This window comes from Boleophthalmus pectinirostris, unplaced genomic scaffold (assembly GCF_026225935.1).
Source record: "Boleophthalmus pectinirostris isolate CB_2022bp ecotype Guang Dong unplaced genomic scaffold, ASM2622593v1 HiC_scaffold_17, whole genome shotgun sequence".
In the NCBI taxonomy this organism is placed as follows: Eukaryota; Metazoa; Chordata; class Actinopteri; order Gobiiformes; family Gobiidae; genus Boleophthalmus; species Boleophthalmus pectinirostris.
Genome location: NW_026571115.1, coordinates 23,398,146 through 23,417,403, shown reverse-complemented (window position 1 = coordinate 23,417,403; position 19,258 = coordinate 23,398,146). Strand labels below are relative to the sequence as shown.

General features: G+C 39.0%; 2 protein-coding genes across 2 annotated transcripts; both read left to right on the top strand.

Moving 5' to 3' along the window:
• The first annotated feature begins 268 nt into the window (after positions 1 to 268).
• On the top strand, positions 269 to 9,103 carry LOC110162221 (casein kinase I). Its single transcript, XM_020927091.2, is given in 12 exon segments — positions 269 to 513; positions 2,508 to 2,598; positions 2,746 to 2,856; positions 3,501 to 3,649; positions 4,511 to 4,739; positions 5,398 to 5,568; positions 5,939 to 6,087; positions 6,168 to 6,347; positions 6,349 to 6,361; positions 6,449 to 6,588; positions 7,678 to 7,737; positions 7,812 to 9,103. Coding segments are annotated over 10 exon segments (1,251 nt in total). The 5' UTR covers positions 269 to 513; positions 2,508 to 2,522; the 3' UTR covers positions 7,711 to 7,737; positions 7,812 to 9,103.
• A 672-nt stretch (positions 9,104 to 9,775) lies between these two features.
• Positions 9,776 to 19,138, top strand: LOC110162296 (transmembrane protein 184B-like). Its single transcript, XM_020927166.2, is given in 10 exon segments — positions 9,776 to 10,199; positions 11,762 to 11,995; positions 12,875 to 13,040; positions 13,891 to 13,981; positions 14,052 to 14,127; positions 14,208 to 14,299; positions 15,242 to 15,321; positions 15,324 to 15,410; positions 16,257 to 16,451; positions 17,317 to 19,138. Coding segments are annotated over 9 exon segments (1,251 nt in total). The 5' UTR covers positions 9,776 to 10,199; the 3' UTR covers positions 17,547 to 19,138.
• Positions 19,139 to 19,258: the final 120 nt, after the last annotated feature.

The window sequence follows — 19,258 nt, the reverse complement described above, 5'->3', positions numbered from 1 at the left end:
ACCCCCACACCATGTCACTCTAAACCATGCTCATTCTGTGAAATAACACACAAAAACATGTACAGTAGCCTATATTTTACACTACAGTATTTCATACTGCCTAAAGTGAATAATTCAGCGACATAGACATACTCGACTGTATGGCTAGAGCACAATGTGTGCTGCAATGTTTTTCTCAGATTTCCAAATAGTGTTTCCTCTGCTAACTTGAACAAAAAAAATATTTGGTGGGTAGTGTCCGCCTGTGACGTGCCCCTGACATGACATCATGTTGTGAAGGAGCCTGTTAAGTAACGAGAGGGGGAGACAGACTCGAGTGGAGCTCGGCCGCTTTGCTGCTGGAGCTTCTCAGGGATTATCAACAGGGAGTGCAGCCGACGACAGAGCACTGAGCTGGGGGAATGAGAGTCGCCAGAATCCGCTCCCATCCTCTTTTTCCCGGGCCCCAATCCGACTGACAACCATCGGATCAGAACCTCCACCGATACAGCTTCCGAACGAACCCAGTATCGGGTGAGTTTGTGGTCGGGGAACCGCAGAAAACAAGGGGGAAAAGCGGCCTGATTTGTCCGAATCCGAGTCTAGTATTCTCGGTGTACAGGAGAGGGGGAGGGGGCCTTCAGTAGGATGTTATCTCTACAGGCTTGTCCAACATACTTATGGGTGCGGTTAAAAATCACAATAGAGTGTTTTTAATACAAAGCAACGTGGGCATTTGAGAGTTGTTTTTCTTGATTTTAGTGGTGCAGTGTGTGCAGGTCTGTTCGGGTCTGTACGCATCTGCCTTAGCATAATCTGTGCTAACAGAAGTAACGGGGATGCGCTCCGTTCAGTCTGAAGCCTTTTATTCACGGTTTGTGTTGTTCTCAGGCAAATAACATATTACACCTTTATAGTGTAATGTTATTTTATAAAAGACAGTGACACCAGTTTAGCAAAACTACTCCTCCTTTGTAGCTACTGTTACTTATGCTTGATTGCTTTTATGGTACAGCACCTAATTTACGGAGCATAAACACTAAACAACTTTGAAATGCGATAAAATGAATGTTTAGATTTATCGTTTGTTTTTGGTTATTTTTTCTGCATGAGTCTACAGCAGTGACAGAGGGACAGACTCAGTGTTACTCTAGTTTTCCCTTCAGCATGTGACTGATCACTGAAGTCAATCATATGTTCACTTTTTCTTCTGCGTTTGTTTCCAATGTCCACGTTTCTGTTTTTCTTTCATGGAATAGGAAAGTTTCTAATGGTAGTGAATGATAAAGGCATACTGTTGAAATTAGCCACTTCAATATTATGTAGCCTGTGCTCTTTAACTTATATGGGACCAGTTTGATGCATATGGCCATACATTAAACCACCACAAAAATGGGTTCCTATTTATCACTACAACTATGTAAACTGAAACTAATTATGATTCTTGCTCCAAAATATAACTTCAATGATCGATTACAAGTATGTCAAAGGTCAGTCTCTGCGACCCTCAAGTTACAAAGTGCAAAATCTCTCCAAGTGTTTTGTTTTGTTTTGTTTACTTGATTTGTCGTCATTGCTGCTTTTGTTTATGATGATTTGACGTATCAAGTGACTGTTGTGCTCACTTTAACTGGATGTGGAAGGATGCATTGTTTCACATTGCAGAGAGGTCATGAGACTTTCGCTTGTTTTCTACACAGGACATGAATTGAGGTCAGGTATATATATATATTTTTTTCTTTTTCAGCTTTATAGCATTGGTTTATATATTTTTTAAGAGCACTCTTGCTGCTGTAGCCTATAGAGTTGTACTGCTTCTGTGTCTGCTTTGCCTTTTTCTAATGTCCACTGCTCAGAATTGTTTGACACAGATGAAGGAGTTTGTGCTTGTGCTTGGACAGAAACACGGACCACTAAGTCTTAGGATGGGAAAGTAAGCAAGGCTCTGTCACGTGCAGGCATGTCCTCGCTTTTGTCAACTCTGTATTGAATTTTAATGAAACTTTATTGCGCTGCGTCCACCTGCTTCTGCAAGGCCTGTGAATGTAATTGTGAGTAAAGTCGCACTGAATGATTTGGGGAAAAATATCCAATTGTGATATTTTTCATTGCGATTTTTGATTTTTTTTAAAAATTTGTATTTTAATAGGGTTCAGTTCAAAGGCCACGTTTTAAATCAGAAGAACTGACATAAAGACACAGACTGACCAACTAATACAAGATTTCAAAACAAGTTTGCTACAGAACTAATTACATGTTTATATCCCGTCTTCTTTTGCATACAAACTGCTATTGTTGTTTGTGAAGGGATTACTAGAACTACCAAAATTGCAACCTTTGTGATTGGCTAATTAAATTACGATTTCAATTGTGATTCATCTTGCTGTCCTAGAGTTGAGTTGACCAGCCGGCTTTTAGTTGATCATTTGTTCAAACTAGATTGTTTTTCATCAATTTTACTGAGAAATTGCCTTGAGAAATAATTGGGCAGAATAACATTAATATATATATATATTTTCTTTTGATAGTGACTTCTTTCAACCATGGAGCTGAGAGTGGGGAACAAGTATCGGCTCGGGCGGAAGATAGGAAGTGGTTCTTTTGGAGACATTTATCTTGGTAAGTGATTTAGCTCATTAAAACGATTGACCTGGCATTGTATGTTCTATGTTAGGGCTGCAGAGGAAAATGTAACCAACCACAGTCTCTCATAGACGTATCTGTATTGTTTGATCCATGTTTAAGTGTGTGTGTATTTGCCTTTAGGTGCGAATATTGCCACTGGTGAAGAGGTCGCCATCAAGCTGGAGTGTGTAAAGACCAAACATCCACAGTTACACATTGAAAGCAAATTCTACAAGATGATGCAAGGAGGAGGTACTGATTAGCCAGGACTTTGACTTAATCCGACAGAGTTTTAAAGGACATTTGACAAGTCGTCATGCTTTTCTAATGACTTCGTTTGGTGGGATAGTACCTGTGGTCAATATTTATCATATTTTTACACCAGGCAAATGACACTTGACTGAAAAGTTGCAAAAATGAAAGGAAGTAGTGCTGAGTTCTAAAAAGGATTCCTCTGTCACTACTACATAAAATTCAATTCAAAATGCAGGGGCAATTTACACACAGTTTAAATATTAAAAATTACTATTGTGTAAATTGGACAAGCTTTAGCCCTTGTTTAAAGTGTGGTTGCTAGGTCACATCTGCTGCTTAATGTCCACCCAGGAACTAAAATATTAAACCACCAATATTGTCTAACAAGAAAAAACTTTGCAAGATATTTTAGCAAAAACTAAAACTCTAAAATATTATTATGATGAATGTGAGTGAAATGAATAGTCTTAACACCTGTCCTATGCAGTTTTTTGGATGATACAATGCTGTTTTCGTTGGCTTCTTGGTAAACTTGTCTGAAACCTAATGGAAAGCATGTGGAATGCCATAGTCAGTCTTTCCTGTGATAACATTTAGAATCAGTGCTGTTTGCTAACTGTGTGCGTCTCCATTTGTTTTAGTGGGAATTCCTTCCATAAAGTGGTGTGGTGCTGAGGGAGACTACAATGTGATGGTTATGGAGCTGCTTGGCCCAAGTCTAGAAGACCTGTTCAACTTTTGCTCCAGGAAGTTCAGCCTCAAGACTGTGCTGCTGCTGGCTGACCAGATGGTAGGCCACAAACCTTGATGTTTATTGATGAGAAATGTCTGATGTCAGTAACATTGGCATTTCTTTTAAATGAGCTTTTGCATTAGCCGCATTAGCCTTGTTAAACACTCACTGACTTGTTGTTTTTCAACTGTGGTTTGATTTTCAAGTATTTGCTTTCACACATTCTGTTACTAGTTGTTTACCTCAAAACGCAACAACCCCCTTTTTTCATTTATAGAATTAGAATAAGTTTTATTGCCATTGTTGAGTGTTCATGACAGTAGAGAGGAAGAAACTTCTTGTGGTGAGAGATTCTGGTCTGAACGGATCGTAGCTTGCCCGAGAGGTGTGGCTCAAATTGTCCGTGTCCAGGGTGACAAGGGTCAGCTGAGCTCCCACCTGATCGCCCCCCTAGCACGACAAGTACTACAACTATCTTGTATTTTACACAGAGGGGCTCTTATTGATTGGTTTGAATGTCATTTCTAGACTAAAATCACAGGTGCAGAGTGAACCAATCTGAATGACTTAAACTTGTGTAGTTGTACGTAATACTTATATCCAGTTTATCGCCAGGCTACTCCTTTGAAGATTTATGAATTATGTAAGAATGACCCACATTGTCATTTTATTTCCTCTTACTTCATGTTATATATAAATATTGTACTAGAGTCCGGGCTCTGTTTTTTTTCAAAATGTACGCCCTTATGTATTTCTGATTTTTGTCTCATGCAATTCATGGGTGCTGTTTATTATTCAACAGTATTTTAGCTCTGCATTTTTAAGGCTGTATTTATTTATTTGCCTTTTAATGTATATGTCTTTTCATCTGTAGACTCAATATCACTTTCCTTCTCCCTCTTTTTTCCCTCCACTTAGATAAGTCGTATTGAGTACATCCACTCCAAAAACTTTATCCACCGGGATGTAAAGCCTGACAACTTCCTCATGGGGCTTGGAAAGAAAGGAAACCTGGTTTATATTATTGACTTTGGGTTGGCCAAGAAGTACCGTGATGCAAGGACACACCAGCATATCCCGTACAGGGAGAACAAAAACCTAACTGGAACAGCCCGCTATGCCTCCATCAACACACATCTAGGAATTGGTAAATACTTTGGAGACTTTTTCCATTCTGCTGTTATAACAATCATAAAAACATGCCTGAAGAGGTTTTAGATGTCAGTCATGCATGTTTGTGTAATATAGCAATCGCTGCCTTATTCGAACGTTTAGCTGTAAGATTCTGTGCAATGCTCAGCCCAGAAGCCTATGCTCTCACATGACAATTCTCCATAAATATACAAAAGCAGGATACTAAAATGTACAGAACAGTTTGACAAATCTGATGTGATGTGCATTAGGTTCATTAGTGGGATGAACGCTGATTGTGTTGTGGTGGCACTCTGAAGGGGAAGTGAATTTGCATGGGGAGCAAAGGGAGGGGAGGCGAAAATAGCATTTAAAACTGTGAAAGGTAACTTTGTGATGTAAATATGTTATGTGTTAGCAGTTAATAGTCCATAAAAGTGTAATACCCCCTTCTAATAATGACGACTACTGTTTTATGAGCTGAACGGCATTCATTATAATAATTATTATTTTTGTCCTGCAACTTCAGTACGTCTTTGCAACCACATTGTATTTGTTTTGAACTATAAATGCGTCCAGCTCAGCCAGGATGTGTCACCAGTGGCTTTGTTGTTGTACTCGGCAAACTTCCTGTAAATCATTCTTACACACCGCTGTACTCTCTCCACACACAGAGCAGTCGAGGCGTGATGACTTGGAGTCTCTGGGTTATGTGCTCATGTACTTCAATCTGGGCTCGCTGCCTTGGCAGGGACTCAAGGCCGCTACCAAGAGACAAAAGTATGAGCGAATCAGTGAAAAGAAAATGTCCACACCCATCGAGGTCCTGTGCAAAGGATACCCCTGTAAGTAAGCACAAGCTAACACCGAGCTTAGTCAGATGATGCCCAAATCTTAATTTAAGCCCTTTTACTGGAGTTTTGTCAGAAAGGGAATTGTACTATTGGATATAGAGCTCCAGTTAATGCAACACTGACGAGAAATAATCTAATGATCTCAGACCTGTAAAGTGAAAATGGCAGATCATCTCCTCATCCTCTGCAAGGGGAATTCAGTTAGGGTCCAGTTAGTGAGACGACTGGGTCAGAGTCTGACCCAGGCCTCTTCCTCACCTGCAGTGATTTGTGTCTTGTTAAAGCTGTTGAGGTGTTATTGTACTTAGGAAAAACAGAGAAAAGAACAAGTGTTATATCTCTCTCCTCTCTTCTCCTTCAGCTGAGTTTTCAACATACCTGAATTTCTGCCGCTCACTCCGTTTCGACGACAAGCCTGACTACTCTTACCTCAGACAACTTTTCAGGAACCTTTTTCACCGACAAGGTTTCTCCTACGACTATGTTTTTGACTGGAACATGCTGAAATTTGTAAGTTTAAAACACATTATGTAGCTTTCAAACATTGTGTAAGAAACGTATATTGTAATAATTATGGATTATGTTCTCAGGGAGCCAGCAGGACGGCAGAAGACGGAGACCGGGACAGGCGGACAGGAGAGGAGAGAGATGAGCGCATTGGGGGCGCCCCTCGAGGGTCAGCAGCCCGGGGCATCCCACCAGGCCCCAATCCTGGAGCTGCCAACAGAGTCCGCAATGGTCAGGAGCAAGCCATGTCCAACCCTGCCTCCCGTGCAGCAGTCTGGTGAGTTCTGATAGCATGATACATTAGATTAGATACATTTCACTTTGATTTTTGTTTTCTTTTATACATCTTAAATGCAACATATAGGGAACTCATCACCACGTGCAATTTCTCGTGCAGAGAGGGAGAGGAAGGTGAGCATGCGTCTACACAGAGGCGCTCCTGCCAACGTGTCGTCATCTGACCTCACCGCTCGGCATGACCAGTCTAGAATTTCCACATCACAGGTAAATGGTTACATGTCTGGTCATTGCTAAACCTTCATCTAAACTCATTAAAGGGGTAAATGGCAATGGTAGAACTTTGTACCGCTGTAAAATGATTGGATTGTAGCAGTGTTGGGCATGTTACTCTGGAAAAGTAATAAGCCTACTGATTACTATAAATTAATTTGAAGCAAAAAGACAACTTACTACCCAGGAACCATGAAAATTACATTAAAGATGAACTATGTAGTTTTTCTGGTGGAGTACAGTCCTTGCAGTGCTTATCTCCTAGCATGTTATTGCTTTGCCTGGAATATTGTACAGTATGGCATAAAACGCTTCCATCTTCATGGAAACAAGCAAGTGATGTTGGTACAGGTCAGATCTGTGGAGTGTCAAAACTTCTGAAAGTAACAATGCATGGTTTTCTATGTATTTTTGAGCAATAAAAACACTTGTAATTGAGTAATTGCAAGATGGACACGTTTAATGGCATTCTGTGAAATTCTAGTCAAACCACATTCAGACTGGCAGATTGTAATTTTTGTAGTGGGAAGGTCCACATAGTGTGTACCTTTTTTTAAGATATAATGATAAAATATTTAAAGATAATACATTCTGGCCATTTATTTGAATCTATGAAAGTAGAAGCAAGTGACATTTTAAAAATTATTTCTAATGTTTGTTTGGTATATTTTAATTCTGTCATGGCCGTATTTTCATTTTGCAACACGGTCGCATTTGATGCATTTTACTCAGGAAAGTAATGTACACTTCCAAAATTTTAAATTGCCCCTGTTACTATTAAATTAATCTAATTACAGTAGTCATACTTGTTACTGCCCAACCCTGGATTGGAGACACAACATAATTGTGCCAAAACAATTTAACAACAAAGAAACAGGTTATGTTAAAAAAAAATCATAAGATACAAAACAGTGACACCCTTGCATTCATTTGGCATCGTTGCACTGAATTTGGGCAGCAGCTGAAAACTCACTGTTTTGTTATTGCCAGGCCAGATAATCCTGAATTCAGCCTTCATCGCTCATGCAATGGTATTAAAGACAAAAATATTGAAGAAGATTTTTATTTTATTTTCTGCTACAGGTCAGCGTGCCATTCGAGCACATGGGGAAGTAAAGCCCCGAATCAGCCTCTAATGTTCAGGTATTGTTGCTTTGTCATTGAAAAATGTAGTTGTCTGCCAATCATGGCTAATGAAATATTTGATCTGATTACAGGGCTAAGAGGATTTCTCTAGGCTCCAGTATGTGTTTTTACCTTCTTCTGCAAGACTGATGCCATGGACACATGGACTTGTAAAAAAGAACAATAAATCCAAATGATTAAAAAATCCACTTTTTACTGTTGAAGCAAGGATCACCACCACAATTCAAAAAGGAAAATGTCCGACAGTGTTGCATCTTTGTTGCCTACGGGTTCCTTTACACATTCCCACGGTGTTAAATGTGAAGAACTTTTCATTTATGTTTTAGCACTACATGAGATTCATTGATCATGTTTCGAGATTTCGAGAGCAACAGCAGCTACGAAAGTGGATATAGGTATGTGAAACGTTCTGATGTCAAGAAAGGCAAAATAGTGGGATAGGTAAGTTTATAAGCTGTTGTACAGTCATTTTTGTTTCATACCACATGACTTGGTTCATGTTTTATTTAAAGTCCATCCAAATCCCCAGCTCCCCTGCCTTTTTACTGTTTTAGTTTGGTAAACTGAAGAATTGACCATAGATATTGCAATGACTCACTTCTGGGGGACAAATGCCTCAGGAAATTTTCTGTTGACCATAGCTGTGTATACCAGCTAATTCATCAAAGCTGCAATTTTTATGATGGTTCTTAATCTTACCTTTTTATATTTTTTGTTATTGGAAAATTATACAGGACTGGGAGCAGACTCATTAAGCAAAAGTCTGGGTGGGGTATTTTTCCTTTTTTAATGTTCACTGTAAATATTTTTTTTTAATTTGTGAAAGCCAAAATTGTGGTTCTGTTTAAGTAGAAAAAACACTTTCTTCTGGATTGAATTTGGGTCAGAATTTAGCATATTGAAAATGACTAAATTGTGAGAAGGGGTACTTTTACTGTGCCAGCTGGGTCACTTCACTTTGTATGACTGATTAGTACAAATATTCCCTGCATACATTTTTACATTTTGTTCCCATATATATATATATATTATTTGATTTCCGCCCTTGACAAGCAACACTGGGGTATTACCTCTAGCAAAAATATGTTGTGATAACAACTTTTGGATTACACTTTTTAATGTCTCTAAAATGGTAATGCAAGTTTGGCAGGGATACGTGTAAATAGCATAAATGTATTGTGTGTAATTACTTGTACAGGCCATCATGACCCAGTGGCATTGTAATAGTTTAGTTTGGGGTTCTGGGGAATTCACTTTATGTATGGTGTACTGATATCTTGTACAGTTCTTTAACACACTTTATTTACAGTATTTGTGTATATTTTATGAAGTAATAAAAATGAATAATGTTGCTCACAAATCAGTAGGCACCTTTTGTGTGATATTTTGCTACAGTTGGGATTACTTTGAACATGGTCAGAGCACAGATGTTTATTTCTCATGGGGTATATATATGATCCCTTTTTTTTATTTGTCATCGTATGTTTACATTATATATTAATACATACATTGAAATAATACCAGGTGTTTTAAGAACAGAATACTGTTACAATACAAAGATATTAGACAAACTATTGATCCACAAGGGAAATGATTTGGCACGCACTAGGTGACACATCACAATATATTATAACAGAGTAAAAATATAAATGGTAATAATAATTGTAGTAATACATTCTAAATAATATAAACATCATATAAAGTATTTTTGCATTTCAAGAGTTATCACAGTTTTGAGGTTTGAAGAAGAAGTTTCCTCTATTTTGTTTATGTACTATTGTACATAAACAGGAGAAGGAGTTTTACTATTATATGAAGTTTGTCTAAAATTATTATTGATTATATAGAAATAGATCTTTTTAGTCTCCATATATTGTAAAAGCCAAACAGTTCATGCATGTACATGAGTGAAAAGTCGTTAAGAATATGTATATGGGATATAAGAAGTCTTTCAGATACATTTTGCTCTGGTCATGTTGGTCAAAGGTTTGTTACATCACTCCCACAGAACAGACGCCAACATGCACCGCGCATGCGCACTCACAGTTTCGCTGGAGTCTTGAATGCAGCTGATGATGTGGAGGAAATAACGGTGCCAGCTTCACCATTGCTTGGCTTAAAATGTATTTTATTCTGTATATTGCACTGAGCGTCGTAGATATTTGATTTTTCGTTTATTTTCATTTCATCGATCGTTGTGTTTTGAAGTTTAAGCGCCAGGAAACACAACAAAGCTGGAGTCGGGCTAAATTGTGCTAGCATTTGCTAAAGCAGTGGACGCTCTGCTGCAGCCACCTGGCAGCTTCGAAGAAAGATTTTTATAGTTTCCTTTTAGCCGGAGTATTTTTTTTTATGTTTAACGTGTTGATGTTGTACCTTTTTGGACTTGATGGACTGGGTTACATGTGAGCTAAATTGATGAATCGTTTCAAAGCAGGCAGAGTCAAACTACAGAGGAGGTGAGTTAAAAAAAACAAACATCATAAACATGGATAACATCAAAACAAACCTGTGTTTTCCCCAAAGCTAAACAATATAACATTGTCACTAGAGCAAATGCAAATCCTGCTGTACATTATACATATTAATAATGTGTAATAAGACTTATACTGTAATGTGTTGCCTTGTGTTTTATTTTGTGCCGCCCTCCACATTTTGCGGAGCTGTGGTGATGCCTGGTGAACGCAGCTCCAATGCTCTCATGTTTGGAGCTTTCAGCCTGAGGATTCAACAGTGTGACAATGAGAGCTGCTGAATCGATTGGGGTCAATGTACAATGCGTGTTTTGAAACGTTGCCACGGGTGCAGCGGGAGGACTGATGGGCTGCCTGCCTTTTGGCCTTTACCCATACACAGAGTCTATTAACCCTCAGCAGTAATAAACCCAGCAGACAGTCACAGGCCTAGTTTCTATCGTAGTCGTCTTTATATTTAGGTTAGAGGAAGGATGTTGTTACCATGGCTACCATTGTAACCATGGCTCAATAATGACAAGGACTGTGTTATTGATTTGAACGATATTTTTTTTAATTATTTTCAATAATCGATTATAGTATGAAGATGTGACGATCACACACACTTCTAAACACTTGCCGTTCACAGGACCCTGTTTCCTGGTGACACACTGTGATGTGTTTCAAGTTACTGCAGCGCCACAGCTTTTGTGAACAAGCATGACTCATCCATGTCAAGTAACAGCCTATGTTTAGCTAGTGCATCTGGGAGCACAGACTGTTTACAGAAAAATCTAATTAAATAATGACATTTGTGACTTCCTCAAATCCGGGAAAATTACTTGTTGAACAGATGGAAGTTATAAATAAAATTATAAGATCTTTGTGCCCATTATCCATACAGCGACAGATCAAATGTGCATTTCACTTGGTAATTAGGCATTGTCACCACATGGAGCCAGAAGCAAATGCTATTTGCCATTGACTGGCCACAATAAATGCCCCATCTTTAATGATGAGATTCAAGTAGTTGGTTTATTTAGTAGTCTGCACAGTGATAATGCAGTAATGTGTACAGAATAATGGCATGGCAAAATTTATACAGTGTTCAAAAACACTGGATTAGGTTTTAGCCTTGGAGTGTGAGACCTTAAAACAGTGGACAATAAGTCCTACATTAAATATTTAAAATCAGTCATACTTTAAATGTATAAAAGTTACAAAGATCCTTTGGAGATTATCAAGATTCCTCATCCTATTTATATTTGTTAAGCTTGTGTCTGGTCTCTATTGTGATGAAAATCAAAGCTAAGCCTGGTGCTGCGGTGTAATTGTTGTTTTGCTCAGTCTCTGTCTCAGATAAGCACCGGAGAAACACAGAGGAACTGGGTCATCTGCTTCTGCTCAGAGCTGTTTTATTCAGCTATGCTTCAGCCCACACATTTGGGTGAAAGTGCTTCTTTTCTCTATTCAGTGTGCTTCAGTGTCACATGTCCCTGCTGCGTACCAGTTGTAATATTTTTTTATTTATCTTTGCATTGAATAGTCCTTTTTCTTGGTTTGTGCAGATGACTCGACTTTGGAAGAGAGATATACCCCTGTCCCAGAGATTAGGTAATGACTCGCTGACTGCTCTGGCCCCGGGGCCCCCAGCCACTGTAACTCCAAAGGGCTCCAACACGTCATGGGTCCCAGAAGCCCCTGTGGTCACCCCAGAGGAGCCCTTCTTCCTCATGACCTCCACAGCTCAGACCATCTCAGGAGTCTTTGTGTGGACCGCTCTACTCATCACGTGTCATCAGGTGAGTACAGGAACCAAAGACACTGGGTTGATTCACCAACTTCACCCTCTCAAATGAAAGAGACAGTGACTTTTATTTTTTTTAATTAAGTTAACAGCTGTTGTAAAGGGGATTTATTCTCATTGATGTTTTGGTCTATGTGGCCTCTCAGGAAAAGGGGAAATCTGTGAATGGGGTCATAAGGTGAGGGGGCTGGGGGGGCTGAGCTGTTTTGTGCTAAAGAAGCAGCATTTGCTTCACTCTTACATTTGGTTACTGCTCAGTGCTCATGCTACACACTCTATTCTGCTATTATGTAAGTGAGGGCTGTTGAGCCCAAGGCTATTGTTTGTGTTTGTCTTTTATTGTACAGTGCCTCTCTTTACATAGAGTCAAAGAGCATCTCTTCATCACTCTGGCAACAGGTGCTGCCTGCCACGACCATCAAAGAGCAGGCCGTATATGTGCGTTCATGCTCAGGAGGAAGCCAGGTCACTTAACAACCAGAGTGCCCTGTCTGGGATAGTGGGTGTGATGTTTTTACAGAGGTGTGTGTGTCTGTTTTGGGGCCAGTAAAGGTGACAATGGAAGGGCAGGCAAATGGAAAAGCTGCCCTATGATTTAGTGTAGATCCATCTGCTCCTCCTGTCGTCTGCTGCTGCTCTCAAAAGGTTAAAAAAGAAGAATTAGTTTGACAAAACATAAGGCTCTGACACAGTGGACAACACTACAGCAGGAACATAGGTCTGCAGAGTTATAAACACTGATGAGTAAAACTGTTGCAATAATATAGTTGGCAATATGTGAATGCTTCATTAAGAAGTTAAAGTTTGAGTATAACAAGGCTAATCTAAATCATAGTCTTTGTTGTAACCTTTATTGTAACTTTTCCATCCATAGATCTATATGCACCTGCGCTATTACAGCTCTCCCAATGAACAGAGGCACATCGTGAGGGTCCTCTTCATTGTCCCCATCTACGCCTTTGACTCCTGGCTCAGTCTCCTCTTCTTCACCAATGAAGAGTACTATGTCTACTTTGACACAGTCCGAGATTGTTACGAAGGTGAACCTGTGTTAAAAGTGCACTCCCTGTTAAAAGTAATCATGTAAGATTTATGTCTTGTGATACCCCAGTGGCAGATGGCCTTTTGCAGTGTCTTCCTTTAAAGAGATTGCTCATCTTTGTTCTCATGTCTTTGGGTCTGTTGAGATGCAATGGATTGGAAACAAGTCTCCTAGCAACATCACAAAAAGAGCAAACCCTTGTTTTTTTGGGGTGTTTGAATTTTGATTATATGTGTAGGAAAATGTATACTTTCATGAAATAGTTGGAAGTATCATTTGGTTAAAAAAAAAACTTATAATGTGCAGTTGAGAGATAGTATTTAAACTAGAAAAGCACTCAGAGAGCGCAGACCTCCGCCAAGGACTACCCCCATTTTTTATATAAATTGCGATAAAATCAGTCTTCTGGATCAGATCCGGATCAGCCTTTGGAATATGAAAGAGGATCCCATTGTCCATCCCTGAGTCAAATTTCATGGTGTTTGGTCAATAATTAACCGAGATATTGAGAAACAAAATTTTTGCCCCATTTACCACAATGTTAACTAAAATTTCAAAGTGATCCAGAATCCAGGATTTCTTCCGGATCACCCCCAAAAATGAAATCAGTTCTTCCTTTTCACATTTCCAACAAATCCTGAAAATTTCATCAAAATCGGTCCATAACTTTTTGAGTTATGTTGCTAACAGACAAACAAACAAACAAACAAACAAACAGACAAACGCCGGCAAAAACATAACCTCCTTGGCGGAGGTAAAAATACTTGCAAAATATTCTGACTTACTAACATACAGTTCTTTGCGAAATCTGGTAATAAATTGGTACTAATACTTGTACTTGTTTCCAGCTTTTGTCATCTACAACTTCCTCAGTCTGTGTTATGAGTACCTCGGAGGGGAAAGTGCAATCATGGCAGAAATCCGAGGAAAGCCCATTGAGTGAGTTTGATCTTGACTTCATTCACATAATCGAAGCCTGTGCTCTTTCTAAACTCACTGTGACTTTTAGGTCCAGCTGTATGTACGGGACGTGCTGTTTGTGGGGAAAGACGTATTCTATTGGTTTTCTCAGGTTTTGCAAGCAGGTAACTTGACGTCACAGAGTTATTTCAAAATTTTTACAGTAAAATACTAAGGATTATATTTCTTTTCTTTCATCTTTCAGGCTACTCTTCAGTTCTGTGTGGTCAAACCTTTGATGGCCATGATTACCGTCATCCTGCAAGCTTTTGGGAAGTACAGAGATGGGTACTTCAGGTAAGTAACATTTTATCCAGTACAAGGGCGTAGGTTTGCATCGACGGTGTGACATGTCTCACCAATATTTGGGGAAGACAAAATAGTCCCAACCAATATTTGCCTTTTTATTTTAATAAATTCATTCCCATTTTTTTCCAAACTCAATAGTATTAATTTAACACGTTTTAGTTCACATTTTGTTTATTAGACGTTCTGAGATGTATTCAGTGATGTGACAGGGTTACTCCTGCTGCTATTTCATTGGCTGCAAGAGAGTGATGTCATTAGTGGAGCCAGGAGCCTAAAGTGGGGAAGCAGCAGGACGGTGTCAGCACCCGAAGATGGCGGCTTGAGCAGAGAACTTACTTGGCTTCATCTTCAGCTCGCAACGAAAAAAGAGCGACTATTGCCACAAGTGCACCTCTCAAACAATATTACAATATTATTAAATTATTACAACAGTATTCCATGGAAAAGTACGGACATTACCTCACAAATATCTCATCACCAACAAGCAAAGGGAAATCTGCTACAAACATCTACACCGCTGTTATCCAGTAAAGAATAATCTTAGAAGGGCAATGGACACAAACTGTACATTTTGCGAACTGAAAAATGAAACCGCCTCTCATTTATTTTGGAACTGCCCAGACTCTCTGTGTTTTTGGAAATAATTCATAAAACATATGCTCAACTTCTTATCCCATTTTACCCTTTCTTATAAAGTGTGCTGTTTGGTTTTTGCTGTGTGCATCACAGGGAGGGGGGTGGGGGTGGGGGTGGGGTGTAACTGATAATGTCCCCACCAGAGCTGAGACCAAACCTACGCCCTTGATCCAGTAATACCATTGAAGTATGACGAATATTGTGTTCTTACTCTACACCAAAACTTTATTGTTTATCTTGCATACCCTTACATGTAACAAAAATGTTGAAATTGAATGCCTTTCTTCTCTTTAGTGTGAACAGTGGCTACCTGTATGTGACCATCATCTACAACATCTCCGTCAGTCTGTCACTCTATGCTCTGTTCCTCTTCTATTCGCCACACGGGAACTGCTCATCCCGTACAGTCCAGTGCTCAAATTCTTCATGGTTAAGTCCGTGATCTTCCTCTCCTTTTGGCAAGGTAAGAAAGTATGTCTTGCAGAACCAGAGACTGTATAAATGGACAGAATTCGCTAGCCGTGCGTTCCAAACACTGAGTGTCCGTGGGGGCGCTTCCAATTCCATCGACTCTTTCCAATTGACTTTATATTGAAAAATCTTCATCCCTCACTCTGTAACTGCTGCATTCTCATGATTTTCTTTTTCTTAAAATGTTCGTATTACTGAACCAAAATAATATAATATGAGCTAGACAAAATCAGTGATGGTCTTGACAAGTAAATTACCCCAATCACTTTGCCATTAAGCGTTTCCTGTATTTATTTGCTACATACATAAAGCAGTATTTTACAGTTTGTCCATTGTAAACCACAATATTGGTCTAAATAAATAGTAAATAGTCTTTTTAGTGTCTTTTGTGGACTGCAGCTGGAAAGAAGCTTGTAGCTAAATCTGGCGCAGAGCATGTTTCCTCTCTGAGATTCATGTTTTCTGTGCACTGTCCTTGTTTTAAATCAATCAAACAATAAATAAAACATCTTAACAGTAGAAACGGGTCCACTGACTTCTTGTTCAAAATGGCAGAGTAGATAGGTTTGCTTCTTAGTTGCAAGCAGCTTTTTTATTGTTGAAAAATGCCAATGTGTATGACTATGACCCAGGACCACATGTGCGGAGCAGCGGGCGAAGATAGGGGATAGATGAAAACAGGAATTTTCTGAACAGCCAAGCTTCGAATGCAGAACAATACACGATTACTCAAACATCCATGAATCTATAATATGTATAAAACTCTTAAGTAAGCAACACCATCATAACATTCTTAAAAGCTCTGTCAGTAATAATATGTCTTGAATCTCTTGTTTAGGGATGCTCTTGGCCATCATGGAAAAGTGCGGTGCCATCCCTGAGATTAATTCTGCTGACGTCTCAGTCGGAGAGGGGACTGTTGCCGCGGGATACCAGAACTTCATCATCTGCATTGAGATGTTCTTTGCTGCTGTCGCTCTGCGCCACGCTTTTACCTACAAGGTGTACATGGACAAGAGACTGGACTCCTACGGTAGGGACTATGGGTCTACTGGCATTCTTTATTTGTCTTAACATTTCTTGGTATTTCTTCTCTGTTTACATATTTCATTTTGGGAATCTGACTCCTTAGTATCACTCTTGTCTTATCTGCACTTAACTGCACCTTTATCTTGACTCTTCTCTTTTCTCTCACTCCTCGGCTCTCAAAGGCTCCTTTCCCATATACGGACAGTACGGTAGGTTAGATGTCAGCTTCATTTGTGATGTTTCTGTGGTTGTTTGGTCTTGTTATATTGTAGTAGATTGAATTAAGCATCAGTTTATATTATTTTGCTTATTTTGAGTTCCTCAGTTGTCCTTCGCTCCGCTGGCATGTTTTTTGTTTTGTTTTTTTTACTCAGTGGTTTGTGTTCATTCTGGGAGATTATCGCTTATGTTACAAAAAATATAAAGTTGATATATATTTATAGTACTACCCCATTTCCATTTGTACTGCATTAGCCACCATTAACCTGTCAGTGTGTGTCACTATTGTAAGAGTCAGAAACCTGCACGGCAGATGGAACCTCTAATGAATGCTTATACATGTGGACAAATAGTCTTACTAAAAACAGTGTGCTTGCAACTAATTTACCAAGAAAGAATTAGACAGACACTCATGGATAAATGCTACTCCCATCCTCCTCCTATTAGATTTATTTTTTTATTTTTTATTTTATTCAGAAAAATTAAAAAATCTACGACTTCAAAACAAATTCCCACCTTCAGAGAATTAATTTTAACACCTTCCCTGTATAAAAACATAACTTTTTTTTCATATTATTCATCTTTGAAACCCTTTTTTATTGTTTATTTTTATTGTAAATCAGTCAATAGATTGCTCTTGCTCCCCTCAGGTCGCTGTGCTCCGATGAAGAGCATCTCCAGTAGTCTGAAGGAGACCATGAACCCAGGAGACATGGTGCAAGACGCTATCCACAACTTCTCCCCGGCCTATCAGCAGTACACACAACAGTCCACTCTGGAGAGGAGTGGGGGTCCGCCCCTGTCCCGCAGCCATAGCAACATCAGCACCAGAGGAGACAATGAGAAGACCCTGCTGCTCAGTTCAGATGATGAGTTTTAACATTCAACAGATCCTTTATCTAAAACAGATGTGCGAGGCAAATCAGGACTTTGTGCTATATGCTTATACTTTAGGAAAGTGGAAAATGAAATCAGGGAGTATTGTTAGTATGTGATGATGAAGAGGTGTCAGGATGTCAGGGTGAGTTCAGAGTGCTTTGCTTATATTAAGGCCAATACTCACTATTGATGATCCTTACTTTGATAACTGTGCCTGTTACTCCGCTACACAGTTCCTTACACAAGAATTCTAAGTGCCATCTTTTTGTGTGATGCTTGGCCTTTATCGCTTTGATACTAACTTAGTCCACACACTTCTCTCCCTTTGCCAAGTCTGCCTCTGATTTGAACATTGCCAAATTAAGGGCCAGGAATTGCTGCTCTTTAATGAAACGCACTGCTTAGAGATTTACATTAAATTTAAGTCTTATTGGCTGTCAAACTACTTGACTTAATTAAGTTTAAAGATTTATATTATGCATTATTTTATGTTGCAATGTGTACAACCTTTAAGGTACAAATGAGTTGGAAAGTTCTTATTCCAGAATGTGGAAGATGTTCCGTTAAAGATGCTGTCATTTAGTCGTGAGTTTTTTCAGAGTTAGTTAGTTTGTGTTTTGTTTGCACTGAAGGAACAGCTGTTGCACAGATTTTCGAACAGGGGCCAAAGCTGCTGGAGGACAACGCCCACGCACGTTACAGATTACAGATTAGGGAGAAGCAACACGTCGTTCCAAAGGCTGTACAGCTGTGGTGAGCAGCCCCAGGGGATTGTAATCTCATCACCATTTACAGATCACAGCTACCTCTGCTGGTCGACTTCTACAATGACACTATGTTGTGTAGATTTACTGTTTAACTAAAGACCATGAGGAGATGGTCTGGCATGGTCTTTGCTCTTTCTCTAAATAGCAAAATGGGAATGTATTAAATTGTAGCTATTTTAAAGTGATATCTGAGCTTTTAGCTGCTTCAGTCAGTCTCTATAGTGGTGTTACCAGAAGCAAAAGAAAGTAGCCCCAACAAATCGTTCCATCTTTTCCAATGCTGCCTTTGCTGTATCCCACCATGTTTTATCTGTTGTGGTTAAGATCAAACCTGTATTAGAAAATTGTGATGAATAAATGCCAATTGTACATTTAATAATGATTACAAAACAAACACTGTCTTTTCGTTTTGGGTAGGCAGCTCAATAATTGAACACATGTAAATTATTTCAGGTTATGTTGACTTTAAAAACAGCTTCCTTAGAAACACTTTTCCCCTAAATCACTGCTTTTTAAACTTTTTTTTCTATTTAAAATGCTATTAAATAGTTTTGATACTTAAACTGATAGAAATGCTGTAATATCAAAGCTGACAATATTTAACCGTAAAATATTCTATAAAATTGTTGTACATAGATTTACACTTATGAAATGTGAATTCTGATTGTATGACCTGGTGCGTGCAGTGTGTCCCTTTGACGTTTTCATATTAATTGCAGTCTCGCTTTGTTGAATGCATTTGTATATTTGGTATATTGTTCAGGGTTTGATGCTCTATATCTTATGTTGGCAGTAGAAAAAGGTAATAAAAATCAGTTCAAAGTTATTTGTGAAACCGTTATCTGTTCATTCATGAGATATGTTAGTCACTGAAACAAGAAGGCCAGCAGGTGGCAGAAGAATTGTCCTGTGAATGACTGAATCACACGTCTCCAAAATGCATTGA